General features: G+C 41.8%; 1 protein-coding gene and 1 long non-coding RNA gene across 3 annotated transcripts in view; one reads left to right on the top strand and one right to left on the bottom strand.

Moving 5' to 3' along the window:
- The window catches only part of ccdc102a (coiled-coil domain containing 102A), a 53,751-nt gene that overhangs the window by 28,512 nt on the left and 4,834 nt on the right, over positions 1-20,405 (bottom strand). For both annotated transcript variants that reach the window (XM_034581537.1, XM_034581538.1), the window contains exon 2: positions 1,369-1,827. In XM_034581537.1, coding sequence (XP_034437428.1) covers positions 1,369-1,731 — 363 coding nt within the window. In that variant the 5' untranslated portion in view covers positions 1,732-1,827. The remainder of the gene's footprint in view (positions 1-1,368; positions 1,828-20,405) is intronic.
- On the top strand, positions 381-20,001 carry LOC117759456. The gene is made up of 3 exons (XR_004613474.1): positions 381-391; positions 2,994-2,999; positions 19,866-20,001. It is a non-coding gene; the product is annotated as an uncharacterized LOC117759456 (long non-coding RNA).

Here is a 20,405-nt window from a genome sequence, read left to right as displayed (position 1 = left end):
TAAGGTTCTCGTAAATACTTTCTCAGCTGAACATTATTTTTGACAAAATATTGCTGAAACCGGAGGAAGCTGCATTTGGTATGGACTATTTTCCCATTTTGTGCTCTCGTAAGTATTTCCGGCAGCAGGGCATAGTACACTACAGCCATTTTCAGACATGACCTCGAGAGGATGTCCTTCACACATGAAAAAAGAAGCTCAGACTCATTCGCACGACTTTACTTTGTAATTTAGAGGTCATGTGTTTTTGTTTACAGCACATCAACACTTGCAGCAGCTTTATTACCAAAAGCTCCCTTGACATTACTCATGGTGTCTTCTAGAGGTATGGCACAGATTTTTACACCTCCGTGCCGGCTACAGCTAGTGGCCGGAGGCATTATGTTTTCTGGTTGGCCGTATTTGGTAGCCATGGGTCAAAGGTCAAGGTCACAGTGGCCTCACAAAGTATGCTTCTGTTTTTCTTGAACATAAAATCTTCAGATCAGCTTGAGGGAAATTGGTGCAAATGTTCACTTGCACCTGGACTTAACTGATTAGATTTGGGTGCCTAGAGGTCATAGGTCAAGGTCATGGTGACCTCGACCTTGTTAATGTGATATATTTGTCTGCCCCTAAAGAATTTCATTACATCTGTTACGATTCACTTGGACTTGCTGATTAACTGATTCGATTTTGGTGGTCAAAGGTCAAGGTCATGGTAAGCTCAAAAAACATGTTGTTGGCCTCTTGTATGTGATATCTCAATACTGCTTGAGGGAATTTCTTCATCTTTTGATCAGTTGTCACTTGGACTCAAAGATAAAGTGATTATGTTTCAGAAGTCACAGTGAACTTATACGAATGTGGAGAAAGAATAACTGAACCATATATGTTCATCATACTTCAGTTCCCACAAATGTAAATTGAAAGAAATGAAATTACATTTTTAAACTATAAAGAAAATGAGCAGATATGTTCCGCCACTAACATTTTGAGATTGCAGATATGTCAAGTATATATTTTTCTTTGATGTGCCTTAAAAACAATCATATTAATTATAATCACTGGAGAAGTTTGTTACACTGTAAATCATATTTTTGCTAATGCAAATGAAATGGATATGAATGGTAATATTTTTTATACAGTGAACAACATATTTAGTTACTGAGGAAGATTCAGGAACAGCATGATGGTTGAAGAGTTGTCAATAAGTGTATTGTATGTAAGAATTTACTGACTGATAAGCTGGAATGTTATTAAGTTAAATGTATTCCATCTATTTTATTAAATAAATCACATAAACGATTAAGATAAAAGCTGTGACTAAAATGTATCTATCCCTTGATAAATACATGCACAACTTTTGTTCAGTAAGCAGCAGCCCACCTTGCTCCACTTCTCTCTCCAGTTGGCAGTGCAGTCCGACCACCATCTCATGGTCTTCTCCATCTGTGCCGCACGGGCCCGAGCCTCCTCCAACTCCCTGAGCCGCAGCTCCTCCCTGCTCTCCCAGTCGGCCCCAGCTCCTTCACCCATTGCGCAGAGGGATCCCAGCCCGAGGCCTCCGAGCCCGGGTGACAGCAGCAGCGGGGGACTGGAGCTAGGGGTTTCCCCTGTGGGGCTGGGGGTGTGGGTTAGGCTATCCGGGGAGCGGATCCCCCTGTCGGATCCCAGACCCAGGCTACATAGCAGCCCGCCTCCAGCCGACCTACCACCTTCTGAGAGGTGTGGGCTGGGAGTGTGGTTCATGATGAAGGCAGTGGTGAGAATGAGGGCAGTGAGGAGAATGAAGGGTTGTGAGTGTTGGGTGGGTTCAGCAGAACATCCTCATCCTCTTCAGTCAACCTAGGGAAAAACAATCAACAACAGGAAGAAATGCAATCAGAACAAAATAGTGAACACATGCATGTACATCTGTAACCCTCATGTGCCTTGGAAATAAGCCAAGTTCGAGCATAAAACAATTCAAACACGATCAGAAGAAATATAGACTACTTTTAAAACACAGAAAGAAACTGGGGAAAATCACTGACAGACACACTGAGCTGCTTTTGGGCAGAGACAGTCCTGGGGCATCATTTATAAAACACTGCATAGGATTCATGCTAAAAGTGTACGTGCGCACAAAAGCCGAAAATGGCTAATGCAAAAAATAAATTGGATTTATAAAACCGTGCGCACGCACACCTACAGGCAATGTTCAGTTTATAAATCACAGTCCACCTGGAAACGTTCGTACTTGGATCTGCCTCAAACCGCCCTCTACACACCCACATTCAACCATAAATGGTCAATGCAAAGCACCTTATGAATATTAAATTATCCTGCTGACCAATGGGTTTCCACCATAAGTCATGACATCAAGCGATGAGAGGAGGAAGCAGAACTTTCTGACACTGACATCGAAGTGTTTGTTAGTGAGGTGGATGTGAAGAGCGATTTTTTATGGAACAGCAGTGATGTCAATAATAAAGACAAGTACACAGTCACGTTCACTGCAGCGATTTTACACGCACTCGTCCTGGATGATACGCGCACAGTGTTAGAAGATATTATTAAAAACTATTAATGACAGTAATGGACATTATTTGCTGTAAGTTGTTTTATATCTTTTTCAATTGAAGGCTCTTATGGAACAGTTATGTTACGTGAACACAAATAACGCAGCTCATTATAAAGTTAATGATGAAGTGGATCAATAATCTGCTTCAGGTCACAACCTCACATCTGCATTGTAATTTTCCTGTCTCCAAAATGTTCGTACGCATGGGTCAGAGTTAGCGTGGAAGTGGCCACATTCTCGGGAGAATGTGTCACGTTTGTTTTTATAAATCCCAACGTTTGCGTGAGAAATGGCATACGTATCTTTCAGGGCCCGTTTTGTGTGTACCCAATGGTTATAAATGAGGCCCCTGGTCTGCTCTCCAACCCTGATACTGTTAATACAAAGACAGGCTGGACAGCTGCTTCACAGGTGGCTCAAACTACTTCTATTGCTGGATGCTAAGCAGCTCCATGTAAAATAAAAACCAAATGATCATGAGAACACAAACAGAAAGGAAGACATGATCACACACACACACACACACACACACACACACACACACACACACACACACAGTTTTACTATAAAATGTCATCTATCCATCACAAAGATTTCGTTTTTAAGATGCAGTATGTGGAAGAGGCAAAAAAGGAGCAGAATGTCGCTGTGTCATATTGGCGGAGAGAGCTGGAGATGAGAGGAAATAACAATTTTATCCGTGTGAGGTGAACTGTACAGGAACCATGATGTACTGGGTTATACAATAAGTCTCACTATGCATCTGATATTATTTCTTATTTTTTTAATTACTGGTGTTGTATTGATTAAAAGCTTAAATCTTACACAAGGTAGTATTCTAATTAAATGGACAAAAGGAAATCATAAAAAAAATGAATTAACAAGCAACCAAAATTAAATCAATCATTCATTGGTTCAAGGGTCAGGATTATCTGCTTCTCTGGGTTTTAAATAATAAATAAAGTAGTAAATCCCATCACTTGATGTTTGGATTATCATGCAGAATGAACCTGACTTCATGCTGTGGGATATTAAGTTTTTTCTTGATAACTAGCTGCTGAACACAGTGGAGCCCTCAGCAGCTTAAGAGCCAGATATTTTTCACAGGAGGATAAAATTAAATTAAAAGGAAATTGATTATTGGACTCTGAATGCCAATGTTACTTTGTGTCTCCTGGAAGTGTAAGTAGACAACCTTCTAATACATTAGCAGGTTGTTGCGCTGCCCCCAAGCTGCCACAAATCTATTAATGCATCTTTAAGTATCATGCATCTTATTTCACAAAAAAAATACTTGGTGTCTCCCCTTGTAGTACACAGTAATTTTCCTATGATGAATACAGTGAATGAGTTTCATTTATCTGGAGGCTTAAAATGAACGATACAAGACACTGAAGAAATATTCTGAGCTCATCTCCCTCTTCTCTTTCAATACCTGCCATGAAAACCTTCATACATACTTGAGCAAAACACTGAGGCACTAAAGATTTAATATCATAAATGTATTTTTCATATTGGTTGAATGTATTTATTAGAAATTGTGCCGATTTTATATTCATTATTTTCCTTTTATCTTATTAAAACCCACCAATGTTATTTTTCACTTTTCATTCACATATTTATTTTTATTTCCCCAATGCTCAAAAATCACTTGTCAAATAACCTGTTTCTGTTTGCATGCTCTTTAAGTGGACTTTGTTTATATGTCCACATACACTGCCAGCTTCTGGTTGAGAATTTCTAGAAAGATATCCCATTTCTGGCTGTGGTGAAGTTTGGCCTCAAACTCTCTGGGCCAAGAAAAGCTTTCGTCCGTCCTGTTCCCCTCCTCCTGTGGCCTCCTCCCTCCCCTCCAGAGGAGGCAGGGGAGCTGTGGAACTGTGGGAACTCACAGGGAACCAGAAGGAAAGAGAGGAAATAAAGGTTTGGCATTCTGGCAGCTCAGGAGAGGGCACAACTAAGAACGTTTTGCCCATGTTCCTCCACACAAACTAACATGATGTACATTTAAAGGTGACTGTAAAGTAGTATTCAGAACTTTAATGTTTCCCATTATTTACCATAGTCCATTGTGCCACAACAGTCCAGTTATTGGTAATTATGAGTCTGTATTGTGCTTCCAGGACAGAGATGATAAGCAGACATTAAGGAGTTGAACTTGATGACATACTGCCTCTTGTGTGAATAGCCTGTTTTTATGCCAAGGTAAACAATATGTATTTTGAGAGATCTGTTCCTTTCCTAAAATATCTCCTAATCACAATAAAAAAAACAAGATTGTGTCTCTTGTGTACACTATGTACACATGACTTAGATGTTTGTGGATAATTCAGTTAAACTACTTTATTAATCACTAGGGGTGTAACGGTACCAAAACGCAAATTTCCGGTTTGGACGAATGCAGCGAGTCCACGTGCGGAACCTATTTGCGTGCGTCTCAAATTCCGAGGGACAACGTAAGTGAAGGACCAAATGTGCTGTGTGAAGACCATCCCTTATCATTTAAGTCTGCTGTGTGGGAGCACTTCAGGGGAATCGCAGGGTTCAAACACACACTGAAAGTAATCGAGCCCCGTTACGAAGTTCCCTCTTGTCCGCATTTCAGCTAGAAAGTCAGACCAGCCCTTCATAAACCTCTGTCCCTAGAGCAGAGGTCTTCAACAGGGGGTCCGCAAAATTTTTGGTGGATTAGACAATCTTTTTGTTTTTTATAAAAAAAAAATTTCACAAATTTAAATCTCTTTTAAACACATTAACATGAATCCGACATATTGTAGCGACCGGATAAATGGAGGCAGAAGACGTTATCTTTCAGTCAGCAATGAACATATTCAGCGACACACAGGAGCTTTCTCAAGCTGTGTACCGTTACACCCCCATTAATTACAGTATGTTGAACCTCTCAGCCATATGGTAGCATTAACATATTTGTTTAGTTTTTGCAAATTAAATAAAACCAAAAAAGATCCAAGTTCTGTTGAGTAACGTATAAGCACCAGCTACAACTTGAACTTTTTATCCAACTGTGTCTCAGTAAGCACTGATTAACATCAACACAGTTTTGGTAATGACCCACTGATTCCAAGCAAGACAACTTTATTCTTCCTATATGCATCCCCAAATGCAACAAAATATCAGTAATAGTTTTGGAAAAGAGGAAAACAACTAAGAAATCCAAGTAAATGTGCTTTGCTTAAATTTTTTTTTCTTTTAAGATCCAAATGCCAAAGATATTATGTGTTTGGCAAAATTAGGAATGTATCTGGCAAAATATAAAAACAGTGACATGACAGAGAGCAGTGAACATGTATTTTTCAACTGCAAATATCTGTATGCTGGTCACAAAATATATATGTATATGTAGGTTATATAGGAGAGAACAAAAATCAAGAAACTACATTATACACTGCGTCACTCTCCCTGTTTCCCTCACCACCTACACTCATCTCACTCAAGCCAGAACGGTGACTGATGTCTCTGGCTGACCATAATCAAGCCACCATTCTAAATGGCTTAAGCTGACCTAAGTGGCTTAAGTTGATCGATGAGACTGACACTCGACAGCAGGTATATGAGCACAAACACATGAAAAACACAATCAAATACCATAATGTTCTTGACTACCTCGATGAATTGTAAATCATGTAAAACATTATAGAGTTTCATTATGGAAATTTTAGGATTTAGCAATTTGGGAGTCATCCTTTTAATGGTCTTGTGTGTATACTCAAACTATATGGTATAATTATAAGTTTAAAACTAACTCACAGACCCCTCTCAAATGATAATGGTATTCACGTGACCATAAGTGAGTTGAAAGAGTTATTGGTTGCTGACCCTGCAGAGCTCCTTTCCTAAAGCCGGTCTAATGCAGGAGATGGGACAATATCCACAGTCCTTGCTCTGTGCAAAAATGCATTCCAGAGTTCAGCCAAAGGAGGTTTCAGTACAAAACACTGACATTATATAGAGACAGACACACCCCGGCTTTGTGACAAAAATAAGTGGAAAAATTAAAGGGCCCATATAGTGTAAAATACATTTTCTGGGCTTTTACTATCCGTAATAACTTGAAGGGGTCAGTAGGGACCCTCAGAGTATGAAAACAGTCACTCCACGGACTTTTTCACTCAGTCCATTCTAAGAAATATGTTATTGAAACGTCTCGTTTCGTGGTTCCTCCCCCGTATGAGTCATATGGTTTGCACTCATCTCTCAGCCCCACCCAGCCGGTACCAGTCCAGCCTCCAAACCCACCAGCCTCCGAACCCACCACCACCACCACCCCTCCACACCGAACGCGACACCAAGCAGACATGTTGCTGAGCTAGCAGCTTGTTAGCTACCACAGCTAACCACAACAAACAACACTGAAGAAACACTGCAGCGTGGAGGGAAGCAAGGAAGAGAATGTGTCCGTGCACATTCCTTCTAAGAACGTTACTGTTCGAGACCAGTGGTTACGCTTTATTTCTTCTGACGTGCCGTGTCGCTGTGCTCAGTACGGAGTAGCGTAGACGTTACTCGTTACTCGGGACTGAAACTCCGTACTGTAACTCGGGACGTTACTCCTACATTGGCCGACTTTCCTGCTAAAACTTGAACAAACATGCGGACGGTGTAACTTACCGTTCACAAACAGCCTGTTGTAACCGACTGTAAATATGTGGCTGGTCTTCTACAGCTGTATCCAAACATAACGTGACTTTCAGCTGTGTTTACCAGAGTGAATGCGCCAGAATGAGACCGGTGATAGGCCTGGTGCAGCCAGCCAATCAGAGGAGGGGCTCAAGAGGCTAACCCTAACCCGAAAACAGCCTGTTCTGTCTGCAGCTCCAGAGAGAGGCAGCAGAGAGGACATGGAAATACACATTGGAGCAGTTTTTTCGACTTTAAACCACTGATATATCATATTAGGGGGACCAATACCTCAAATTAAATCCCAGAAAGGTGTAAAATATGGGCCCTTTAAAAGGACCAGAAAATTCCACATTTAAATGAAACACATTTACAATACAACTTCTTTTCGTAGCTGCTGTTAAAGACAACTAAAATCCATGTTCATCCACCAAATTAAAATCTACCAGACTAGGGGTTAAACTCTTTCCATATGAGAGCTGAATTGGGACACAAGTCTAATTTTGAAGTTATTTTCATTCATTCTTACCTTGATGCCTCTGTGACTTCAGTTATCACAGCTGCAGATGAATCACAAAACACAGCTTTTGCTGTTCATCCAAAAGGAATTTTTCATGAACTATACTTTAACTCTGTCACTGTTCCTCTGTCTCACACTTTTCTATTTCTCCCCTTTATTTGCCCAACCTCCATCTGAACCCTCACATGGGCCTATTAAATGCACAGCCAGTGGATCAGGCTCTGGGGTAATAAACTCTTTGACAGAACATCTGCCATCACTGACCATATGTTATACAGTCCAAACATTGATTAATGTTAAATGGTAAATGGTTTTGTATTTATATAGCGCTTTTCTAGTCTTGATGACCACTCAAAGCTCTTTACAGTACAGTTTTACATTCACCCATTCACACACACATTCATACAGTGCATCTATTAGCAGCACTTTGTTGTTCAATTCAGGGTTCAGCATCTTGCCCAAGGACACTTCGGCATGCAGATGGGGAAGACTGGGGATCGAACTGCTGACCTTCAGGTTGGAGGACGACCGCTCTACCCGTCAGCCACAGCCGCCCAATGTTCAACTTCAACTCACATATTCTACATTACAAACAAATCATCAGATCATAGTTGACCCTGTATTGGAAAAAGGCATCGTGGTCCACAACAATCACACACATCACAATTTATTTGACTTGAAATGGAAATGGCTTCTTTGTCGTCTGTTGTTGGAATGAGCAGCAGTCATGTCTGAGCAGAGTGGTCATGGCCATCACAGAACACACACATGCACCATAGGCGACAGACTGTTTGTGTGTTCACAGCACTGATTTATGTCACTGGGACCATGAAGGGAAACAGCATGCTGCTACAAAGGATTTCCCCCAGTACTAGCCAAATTATGTGTGTGTGTGTGTGTGTGTGTGTGTGTGTGTGTGTGTGTGTGTGTGTGTGTGTGTGTGTGTGTGTGTGTGTGTGTGTCTGTGTGTGTCTGTGTGTGTGTGTGTGTGAGTGTGTGAGAGTGAGTGAGTCTTTTCTCTAAATGAGAAAAAATTATCTCTGGTAGGGAATCACACTGTAGCTGACTTGCAGACTTCCGTCAATTGTCAGTCTATTGTATCTTATGTTGTGACACACTCCCCTCGAGTAAACAGAGAAATATGTGAACCTTTCCCTGTCCATCATTTCTCTATTTACTAGAAGCTTGGTATGTACTGCTGTGACCCTAACTAAATGGCTGTGTCATTGTAAACATGGCTCTGTATTTCAGCTCATTTCATGCAAATGAAAGGTTTTTATTTTACTGCAGCAACATGAATTCCATGTGGAGCATGTCTAAAACATGAATCAAGTCCTTCCCCCTCTTGCTCCCTCAGGTGACTAGGTCTGAAGGTGGTTGAGTTACATCAGTGCAGATGATACAAGAAGAGGGGAATTCATCTCTCTATAGGGAGTGGGATGAGTGCAGGAGTGTAAGTGATGTAGTGCGAGGAGAAGGTTTGTTGTTTCACTCCCTGCGTGGGCTGGAGTATCTCAACAACCTCAGCAGGTAAAATGTTGTACAAACTGTTTTCACTTTGGTTGACCCTGAAGCTCAACATGGCCTCCACCTCAGTTTGTGTGCATGATGTTGATATTTGTGATAATAGCTGCTTTTCAGACATGCACTTAAACGTTACATCCTGCCTCTGCCTGTTGCACCATCCCTCATCTCAATCCTGAGAAGATTTGTTTGCTGTTGAGAACGAGTCTTAAGAGAGAACCCCCTTCTGTGTTGTGCATGTGTGAAAGGCAAACTGCAGAGAAAGTACGGAACCAATTCTCCGGTGTTCCTTCGCAGGTCATGTCTGAAAACAGCTTTTGAATGAAATATATCAACATCAATAACATTAACAATAATAATTGACTCCTACTTCATGTTCCCCACAGGATAAATTGAACTTATCTTGGCAATCCATTGAAGTTTTCTCTAGTGAGGAGATCCATCTAAATCCATATCCAAGTGAATGTTTCTGCCAAATGTGAAGAAATTCCCTGAAAGGCATTCCTGAGAGATCACGTTCATGAGAAGGAGACAGACAAGTTTGACTATGACATTCGACCACCAAAATCTAACTAAGTCATATTTGTGTCCAAGTGAACATTTGTGCCATATCTGAAGAAAAGTGACACTGAAAAATAACATTTAACATGACATCCGTTTAAGTACATCAAGTGTGTACCTGAGGTGGTAGTTGTTTTACACATGAGAAATCCACTATTGAGCAGCTTTAACTCCACACAGTTACACTGATCTGGCAACTTCATTATTCCAACATTCTGTAGTTACAAGTGGGCCTTTCAACAGACATCCAGTCTGTCACAACTACATGTCTTTTCCCACTGAATTTTGGACCAAGTATGATGGATTAATCTGAGACTGTCAACACTAACATGAAGCACTGAAGAAATATGCATAGCATATGTGAGATGGCCTACAAAAAAGACATGCATGAACTGGACTTGGTAAGCAAGTGTTTCCAATTGGCCACACTGCTTTGCATGCTTGGCACCCTGCCAACCACAGGCTTAGACCCCTAATAAAACAATGTCTGTCTTCTATTATAAACAGAAACTAATTCAGTTAGAAACACTGTATGAAACATACAATTATCTGAGTGACATGGGTTCCAGGCAGTCCACAAAATGACTGAAATAAGTGACTCATAAAGATGTGGTCTGGTCAGTAAGTCCTAACTCATTCAATCAAATCACAAGTACATCAGAGTAGATTAGAAAGTACAGAGATGAATTGCCATTTTCACAAACAGTATTATTTAACTGATATTTCTTTTGATGAAACAAAGCTTCTGGAAGCCCTCCCATTATTTTTAAAATGGCTGACAGTGCAAGCCTCCAGCTTTAATGTAAGTCTAATCATATCAGTTTTAGCTCCAAACTTCTACTTCAAACCTCTTCCTTTTCTTACTTAGAGTTCTTGAAACAGAGCCAGTGGGAGATTTCCAAACATCAAAGCAGAGCTGGAGATTTTTTTTTCTTTTTCCCCCCCAAACTAAAAAGGTTTCCACAGGAATAACTCAAGATGTCCAGGCTTGTAAACAGTCTATTCAGTGAGATGACTATTCAGGCATAATTTCCTTAATTACAATATCAAAGCAAAAGATCTGAGATTTTTGAGCTACAACAATGTGGTGAAAAATAACATACCATACTTAACCCACAAAGGACTACTCCTAAATGTCCCAAGGCCTCAACTGTTGTGATGCAAGGTTTTATCATCTCTATAAGTAAAAAGGTTATTTTTTAAACAACAATGTTGTGTTAATAGAAAAGAATAAACTAGTTCTCCCTTAACAAATGGAGTGGGATGTTCTTCGAATGTCTTTTTTGTTGTTTGTCAACTTTTCACAGCAGTAGATCAATCTGGTAAACCCGGACAAGTCTGTCCATGCACTATTAACATATGTTGACCCCTGAGAGGTTTCTTCTTTGGGTTTGTGAGTGATATATTTTATTTGAATTTTGAATTCAAAGTAAGCTAAAGGCTACATATTTTTGACAAAGCCAGGCAGCCACTACAAAGGGGCCACATGCAGCTAGGGAGAAATGGATTGCTGAGCCCGGGTCTTAGCAACAGGTACATTTACTCCTCCATTAAAATGCAGGTGTAAAGCACCAAAGACACATTGAGGACAGATGATGATCTGATTGGTTAAATCACCTCCAGAGGTGGTCAGGGACATATTGTGACCACATTCAACACAAGTGTAAATGTAACTCCATTGTCAGTCCACATACAACGCAAAGATGTACGGCAGGAATAATAATCACACACAGCTTTTCAGCTGTAGGCAGCTTGACACCGTGAGCCTAAACACAGGATAGAAGCTCACAAGACCAAGTGTTTGCTTTCAATTCGGAAATTCATATAGCAACAGGCTTTTCCCTTTGAAAAAGCAGGCAAACTAAATAATGTAGCTTCACAGATGGCGACCCTCTTCTTTTATTTTTTGATTGCTCTCTCTCCTGCTCATTATTACCCCTGCCAGCAAGGCAGCCAAGCAATGGAAACCATACAAAGCAGCAACACAATGAAGAGTATGGAGTCCTGGACAAAAGTTTTATTACAGCCATCAATCACGGGCTGCTATTTACCCATTCCATACCTACTACCATAAGAAAGAGTAAAGTCTGCTAGTTAGCAAGTCAAGTCGAGGATTCTTCTTAGAGATGTTGCTCTTTGCAACCATAGGCTCAATCAAAGGCAAGGTTTGAACCATTTAATGACTGCAGATGAACTGATGAACAACTAATCAGAACAGTTTCGATCCATGGTGTAGATAATGGGAAAGGATTGATCATTTTAGTCTTATGAACTGAAGAACTGAACTTTGAACTTGATATACTATGTATATGAACATGGTGGGCCAAGGTGTTATTGAGGCAGGCGGCTCCACATAGCAATTCATACAGTACATTCCTGAACGATGACTCTTCCTCCATCTCTCTCTGCCTCTACCCCTGTAATACACACTCTCTCCCGTGGCTCCACACAGCATACGCCCTATGTGCACAAACTCAAATCAAACATGCGCTGAACACACAGACCAACTTAGTAATGCAACAAAGCGAATCTACTTTTTAGGCTGTATTGGGAAATACAAAACATTTCTTGATACTTTAAAATCTCATATAGCACATAAATACTCAATTTGACACTTTACAACCACATCAATATGTAGCAGTCCCTGAAACTGTCAATATTCATTACTGTTTGTTATTGGAACTATTTTGAACTTTAAGCAAAGAGGTGGACATTACACTCCTGACAGAACTCTACAACAGTGGAAACCGCTTATAGTTATGTTTGTCCCAGGCTAAATTCATCACTATAAGCAGTTGATTACTATAAAAGAATTGCATATAGCTTATCTATGATAGTCCCGCAATTTTAGGGAAAGGTAACGGCACACACACATACACACACTGACTCTGCTGCTCACTTCTCTCTTTCTGACACGCAGACCGCCAGACACACTTAAACACACACAAACAATGTGATCGGACACATATGTAAACTCAGAGTGTGTAAAAACAACTGAATTTGTTAACTTAGACAAAGTATGGAGAGCCGGAGGAGATGGAGGGGCGCATTCGGTTTGGCTCGATTTGGTTGGCAATGCGCAGCGCAAATGATATAGACACAGAGAGGAGCAGTAAATTACTGACAGAGCTGCTAAAAACTGTAAAACACACATCTTTTATGGTCAAACATGTAAGCTAACATAGTGGAGCTGTGCATGGCTCACTGGGTGTCTGCCATGGGCTTGGTGGCGCTGTGGCCGGGCTGTGGAGCCATGCATGGCTCCCTGGGTGTCTACCCCGGGCCTTGTACCCCCCGCCCCCCCCCCCCCCCCCCCCCCCCCCCCCCCCCGCCTAATTTTAGGCCAGGAAAAACCCTGATTTGACAGAGGAAATTTTAAATATCCACAGTTTACATTAAAAAACTGTACCAATAATTGATAGAGGTTAGACGAACATTTGACTCTCTAGCTGTTCTCCAAGACTTTGATAATGGTTTTGATGAACACTAGGACTAAGACTTGCCTCAGCTGTTGAGAAGGCAAACTAAAAATGGTTCATTTCTGCAGGGCACAGTAGCTTCAAAGCTTCTCTTACTCCGAGAAGAGCAGAGATAGATTTGCATAATGCAGACTATTAGGTAAAGAGGTGGAGGATGTAGAGCATCTTCTTTTTCTATAGAGAAGTTTCTGAGGAGAAGGAGATGATGAAATTCCAAGAGAGAAATAGAAAGTGAAGCAGTGCATAGAAAGAAATGAAAGATAGAGGAGCTTACATCCTCATAATAAAACTTCCCATCTTCCAGTCATTGCCTACACACCTCGAAAGGATTACTAGCAAGTCTGTGATTTCCATTGAACAATACTCACTTTATATTTGTGTTAGCGTGACATTACCAGTGACTGGATGTGAAGCTCCGCTCAGCTTCCCAGCTTCAGATTGTTATACCATCTCTAAACTTAGTGTTTCATTTACAGATTGCAACTCCTGACTTGATTGAGTCTCACAGCTCTTATATCAACCTTAATGATGTTCACTGTGTCAGTCTGTTGGGTTTCATAGCACAGAAAAATGTATGATGAGTCCACTTTCTTCTGATTGGCTGCACACAAGCCTGTGATGAGTTGACATCAGTGGTAGAGTAGAAAAATGATCTGACCTTAAAGGGGACATAGCATGCAAATTCCACTTTGTTAGTGCTTCTACAGGTTAATGTGGGTATCTGGCATGTCTACCAACCCAAAAACTCTGGGGAAAAAACACTTGCGCGTTTTGTTATGGTTCCTCTAAGTCAGAAACGTCATGCTTGAGCGACTCGATTGAGCTTCCTGGGTTTTGTGTCGTAACAAGGTACTGGAAGTCTCCCTACATGGTCTTGGCCCACCCCCCACCTCATCCCCCCCCGTCCCCCCACACTCGTTACGCCGGGTTTACACCGGACGCAGTGAGGCTGCGAGGCTGCGAGGCAGCGCAGCGCCGTTCCCAAGCGCGCAGTCGGGCTGTTCACACGGGACGAGCATTTCTCCGCTGGTCAGCCCGCGATTCACTCACATGTGGCATTTGTCTGGATCGTTGGGACTGGGAGGCTGCAGCAGTTGCTCGGGCGCGACCGCTCGCTCTCCCATGCGTGAGCTGGAATTTGTGTCAGCGCCACACAGCCAGCAGTGTGGAAGACTTCCGCAGTGTTCAGCACTACTGTAACTGGCACAAACACACAGAGCCCCCCCACTCGTTACGCCGGGTTTACACCGGACGCGGAAGCGCCGCTGCGAGGCAGCGCAGCGCCGTTCTCAAGCGTGCAGCCGCCTGGCTGTTCACACGGGACGAGCATTTCTCCGCGCTGGTCAGCCCCATAGACTGTATATATAAGGTCAGCCCGCGATTCTGCTTTCTCCGCTTGTTGTTGTACCCGTTGAATGTCGGGGTTCGGGGGTAAATGATGGTCTTCATAGCCCCCCCCCCCACCTCTCTTTCTCTCTCTGTCTATCTGCTTGTGTGCTTGTAGTGGATGGGCAGAGGGGGACATTTAATTATGTGATTGGGAAAATTAAAACTCCAGGACAACAGAAGGGGAATACAAAGTATGGGATGCATATTTGATAATTTATATCATATAAAATATGTAATTTATATCGTTTAAAATCATGGGGGGAGAGGGGGGAGGGGGGAGCTGGCTCATTAGCATTTAAAGGAACAGGCACTCAAAACAGGTCACTCTGTGGAGGGCTGTTTTAGACAGGGTAAAAAGGGTGCTGTTTTATATGATCCTTGTGGTATTTTGACCAAAGTATGTTACAGACATTTCATTAAGACCCCAAGGAACCATATCAACTTGTGGTAAAATGGGCATGCTATGTCCCCTTTAAATTCACAGCAGACAGAGCTTTTGTCTCAAAGGATTACTTTTACATATATTTACCTGATTATACTGTATTTAATGAGGACATTTGACATTGTAAACAGTAAACATTGAAAGAAAATAAAGAAAAGCATTAAAACTTCCCCTTAAAAAATCTTCACCTCAGCATGGTTTCCAAAATAGTCATTCATTAGGTTAAGTATAGTTTTTAGTAAATTGGCTTAAAAGTGATTTGGCTCTCAAATTTGATGATGCATTTAAGCTCATGACTCAATACAATCCCAAAGACCTCAGCATTCTCTGCCAGCTGGAGCTCTGAAAGAAAATGCACTTTAAAATACTTTTTTCTACTTTTTCCCTTGAAACTAATGTGAGTTATGAACAGCACCAATGGTGGAAGATGATGTTGCAGATTAACAATTTGAACATTTGATTGAAGCACAACATTTAACTTCTGGGAACAAGACTGACAGTCAAACTGCAACAGCAAACACCCATATAATTCCTCAGTATAAAATTAGTTGAATTGTCTGAATATCCTGAGATGACCAGGAATTTGCCTGGTTGTAATCTTTCTTTTTAATCTTTCACAGTCTGTGTGATGCAAAGCTCAGTGGGCAGCTGGACACTAACTTGCTCTAATGAGGATCAACCACTTATTAATGCAAGCAAATCAGCCAAACAGGCTTATACTGCAACACACAGACACATGGGAGCACATGGGGTCAGTTTAAGATCTTCAAAACAGGGGGGAAACACTGCCACCATGGAGGGAAAGGATAGTTCCTTACCACTCACTTCACTTGTTGACATGGAATCAAAAAACCCGGCATAATGATGCCCCTGGATGGGATTTTAGATAGCATGCTCCAGAATCAATAAAACCATATCAGTGTCCTGCACCCGCCATAGCATTACACCAACCACAGGCATGAATTCAGCTTTGTGAAAACCTCCACTGCATGCTGCCATAAAGGTGGAACAACAATGTCACCTTATTCCGTATGTTGTAGCCTTATATCCAGAAGCTGAAGAGGAATAAAGGCGAAGCATTCCCGCCTTGAACAGGCTGTATAAAAGAGGCTTGAGTCATTGAGCACAACAATCACAGAAGAGTTGTAAACCCCGCTGTCATGCAGATGAGTGTGAAAGGGCCCTCTGAGGAGCCATTAATTACAAAGTGTTTAAGGTTAATTAAGCATTCAGGTAAGTGAGGCAGAAAGGTCAGGCCTGAGCCATGCATCACAGCAAACACTGTCTCTCTGTCTGTTCATATTCACATCACATCAGACTCTCATCTAAATATGATTATAGCTGGCTTGCAGTGTTTCCCCTACATGCTGCTGAATTATGACCGACGCTGACACAAGAATGTCATGACATTGATTGAGTTGTGCCGCTTCTCCTCTGAGAGCGAGGTAGAGTTTCCACTCACTCTCACACACACACACACACACACACACACACACACACACACACACACACACACACACACACACACACACACACACACACACACACACACACACACACACACACACACACACACACTGGTCCACCTTGTCACAGGAATGTTTTTGGAGGACATCGAAGCATATTCATTTATTTCCTCGACCATGCTTATGTTTCATCTGTCTACAGATCACGTTTGTTATTTAATCTGCAACAGCGATGCTCAGCAGCTGTCAAGAGAAGCTGCAGCAGAGTGGTTTCTAGAGTGCACAGCTTGTTGTGTTGTTTGCTGATGATTATTAGCATTTGAGTTTAGCAAACCTCTACATGTACTGTGAATGGTGACCAAAACAATGAGATCAGGGATACAAGCGACTGAAACAAGCTTTTTCTCTATAGAGTGTCAGGGCTCTGCCTAAAGCTGTGGCTATACTTTAAGGATTAATCATTGCACGCCCCAACTGTGACGTCAACATGACACCTTTACTTTTTATTGTCATGGTTGAGGTGCGGGACTAGGTGCAGGCATCAGGCATGACCATACATGTCGAATGTTGCAGGTCATAGTTCACCAAAGTTGAACTCCATGAGAAGGCACGCTGCCAATTCACTTCACCACAGGAAGGAAATGTTTTGTTTGCCCCTTTGCTCACACAGATAGGAAGTGAAAGGGAAGCGAAGGTTTACCACTCCTATATTTGCATGTGTATGGCCGTGTTGCCACTGAAAAATACAACCATGTCGCTCGAAAAAGTTTTGGCATCAGTTAGTTTCCTCCAGGAGCACCACTTCAGCAAGGGCAACTCCGGTTCCGAGTGGCCGCTCTGCAGTAAAGCGGCGGCCTCAGCTCCGGTTCGGGTCCTTCGGCTGTGACGTCGATGCCTGGTCCTGTCTCCACGTTGCATGTCTCCAGATCCATGTCACCTAGTCCTGTCTCCAAGTCGCCTGTCTCCGGATCCACATTGCCTGGTCCGGTCTCAGAGAGCACCTCCAGGTGCACCAGGGAGTGTTGATTGGCACAGCTGATTAGCTGTTCACTTTCCCTGGACTCAAAAGGCAGCAGCAGAGCTCAGAGGAGAGACACATGACGAGACACAGGGGAGAAGACTCGCCAGAGCTGAGCTACCTCGAGTAAGAAAACGGCTGGTCGACAGCAATAACCTCCACAGACAGCAATAAAGCTTTACCGTATCTGTTCATTCTGTTGCAGTGTAAACTGCATACTCCATACAGGTAGGTAATCTTGGTGTTGTCTGAGTACCAACAGAGATAATTCAGCACGAAAGCCAACCAAATCTGCCTGCGACCATGCTGGGGGGCATGCCCAAATACCACTACGTACCTGGATAAGGAGAGTTCAGATGGGATCAGATACAACTAAATAATTGTTTAATTTGGAGAAAATCACTGGGCCCTTCTCTGCTTTATGTTGTTGACAAAACAATTGCTACAGTAGCTGTTCTGGGGCTTTGGATCCTATTGGATTCTATCACACATTCTATCAATAGATGGAGTTGGTCACAGTGATAGTTTCCCATCTCTATCTAGTCTTGTCGTATATGGCATGGCAGCGATAAACGATGGAGTGACACCGGTGTGGTTTTGGGACGTGATCCACTAGTGCTGGTTGCCTGCATTAGAGTGCAGGTTGCCACCTCATATGAAAATATAACGCTTGTGTTTCCATCTTTTGCTATCACGACATTGCGCCAAACTTGCATAATAGAGTGTAGACCCAAGCCCATTGTACTTAGTACATAGTTCAACATAGTACTGTCATAATACATTTAAAGGGATAGTTTACCGAAAATGTTTAATTCACCTATTATCCACTTACAACTGTGACATAGATTTTTTAAACACTAAATACTTGTAATATTGGACAATATTAACAAAAGCCCTTGGGATATAAAAATCTGTCCTTTTCAGTTAAGACCAAAACTAGGCCTAAAACAGGATGACCATGACCCACAACTGTCAGTGAGAGGAATCAGAGCATTCCACTGACTCCACCCACCACAGCCATCTGCTGCTTCCATTCACCACATCTGGAAGACAGATCACCTTGAGGCCACCAGAGGCAACCACTGACATCATCTGGTGGTTCCACCCAAACAAGACAGCTGTGTGTGTGTGTGTGTGTGTGTGTGTGTGTGTGTGTGTGTGTGTGTGTGTGTGTGTGTGTGTGTGTGTGTGTGTGTGTGTGGGCGGGCGTGCGTGCGTGCGTGTGTGTGTGTGCCCGCACAGTCAGTCACTCAATCAATCAAAACTGCACACTCATACCAAAAAATATACGTCATTAAACACATCCACACGATCTAGTATTTATAAAGCCCATAGTTAAGTCTCAGTGACAGGAGCAGACTAAAGACATTCCTCTACTTGCCCTAACTCAAACTCTGCTTCCAGCCATAATTACCAAGTACTAAACAAACACAGCTAAACATAGACAGACACACACAAACTTCCACTCAGATGGAAACACACACCCTTCAAGAATAAGACACTGCCTACGCTCACAATGCAGTTCTCTATTCTGCGTCCTTTTGTTGTTGTTGTTGTTGTTTTTTGATGCAGCCAGTAAAACCTCTGGGTTTCGTCTACATTTACACTGGGCAATAAACTTCTGTGTTAGGGTGAATCATCTTACAGCTAAAAGGCTCAAGGTTCTAAAGCCCAGCTCCTTAGTGTAGGACAAAGTGTTTTCAAGTCTTGATTTGAGAAGCCATGTACTGGAATACAGGCATGCAGTTACTCCAGTGCTCATGAGAATAAACTGTGTGCATCTTCAGTGGGCATTGGGCAATTACATTAATCAACTCTAATAACCAGGCCAGGTCTACCTCAGTCGTCAGCATAGTGGACAGCTAGTCTACTGGTTTTTATTCAGAAAGAACCAAATTCCCACATGTTGTAGGGTTAGTCTGATGAGAGTATGTTCACTGGGAGACCCGAGGGAGATAACACCTGTTCAAGATTCAAGATTCAAGATTCAAGAGTCAAGAGTTTATTGTCAAATGCACAACAATTACAATTACATTAAGCAGTCGCTGGCAATGAAATGCTTGGGTCACAGGCTATCTTATAGCAATGCTCAGAATATTACAAGCAAAAGAATATTGAATAAAATAATATAAAATAGAATATCAAAAATTTCAAATAGAAAATAAAATATATATATCTAAATATATATATATACACCTAAAGAAAAAACAATAGTGCAATTTTGTGCAATAGTGCAAATATGCTAAGGTGCTGGTTTAGTGGAGTTATTGCAGATTGGAGGAGTTTAAAAGTCTTATGGTCTGGGGGATGAAACTGTCTCTGAGCCTGGTGGTGCGGGCCCGGATGCTGCGGTACCGTCGGCCGGATGGCAGCAGGCAAAACAGTTTATGGCTGGGTGATAGGGGTCTTTAATGATCCGAAGTTATTCTTTATTTAGTTGATAGTATTAATCAGTCAAAATTCGTATTGGTAGTTAATATTCAATTTTAATTTAATTCAATAATAATTTGGATAGGCACAAAAAGGACAAATTTAATTGAGAGACATCCCTGTGACACTGACCAAGTCCATTCGTGGTGCTGACGTAGCACAGTTTTTAAAGGACTGTGGGAAGAGAAAGTTTAGAAGCGTACAATTTATATAACAGAAGAGCAAATGTTATAGGAAAAGATTATTGTAACATATTGCCACTAATGTTAACCACAAGCGTTAGCATGCATGACAAACAGCTAACCTACATATGGTTGTAACCCAACATTACTTACAATACCAAGTTAGAATATCATTATCTATCTTAAAGACTGATAGTTGTAATAATCAAAT

This window comes from Hippoglossus hippoglossus, chromosome 3, assembly GCF_009819705.1.
Source record: "Hippoglossus hippoglossus isolate fHipHip1 chromosome 3, fHipHip1.pri, whole genome shotgun sequence".
In the NCBI taxonomy this organism is placed as follows: Eukaryota; Metazoa; Chordata; class Actinopteri; order Pleuronectiformes; family Pleuronectidae; genus Hippoglossus; species Hippoglossus hippoglossus.
This window is presented reverse-complemented; position numbering and strand designations above follow the sequence as displayed.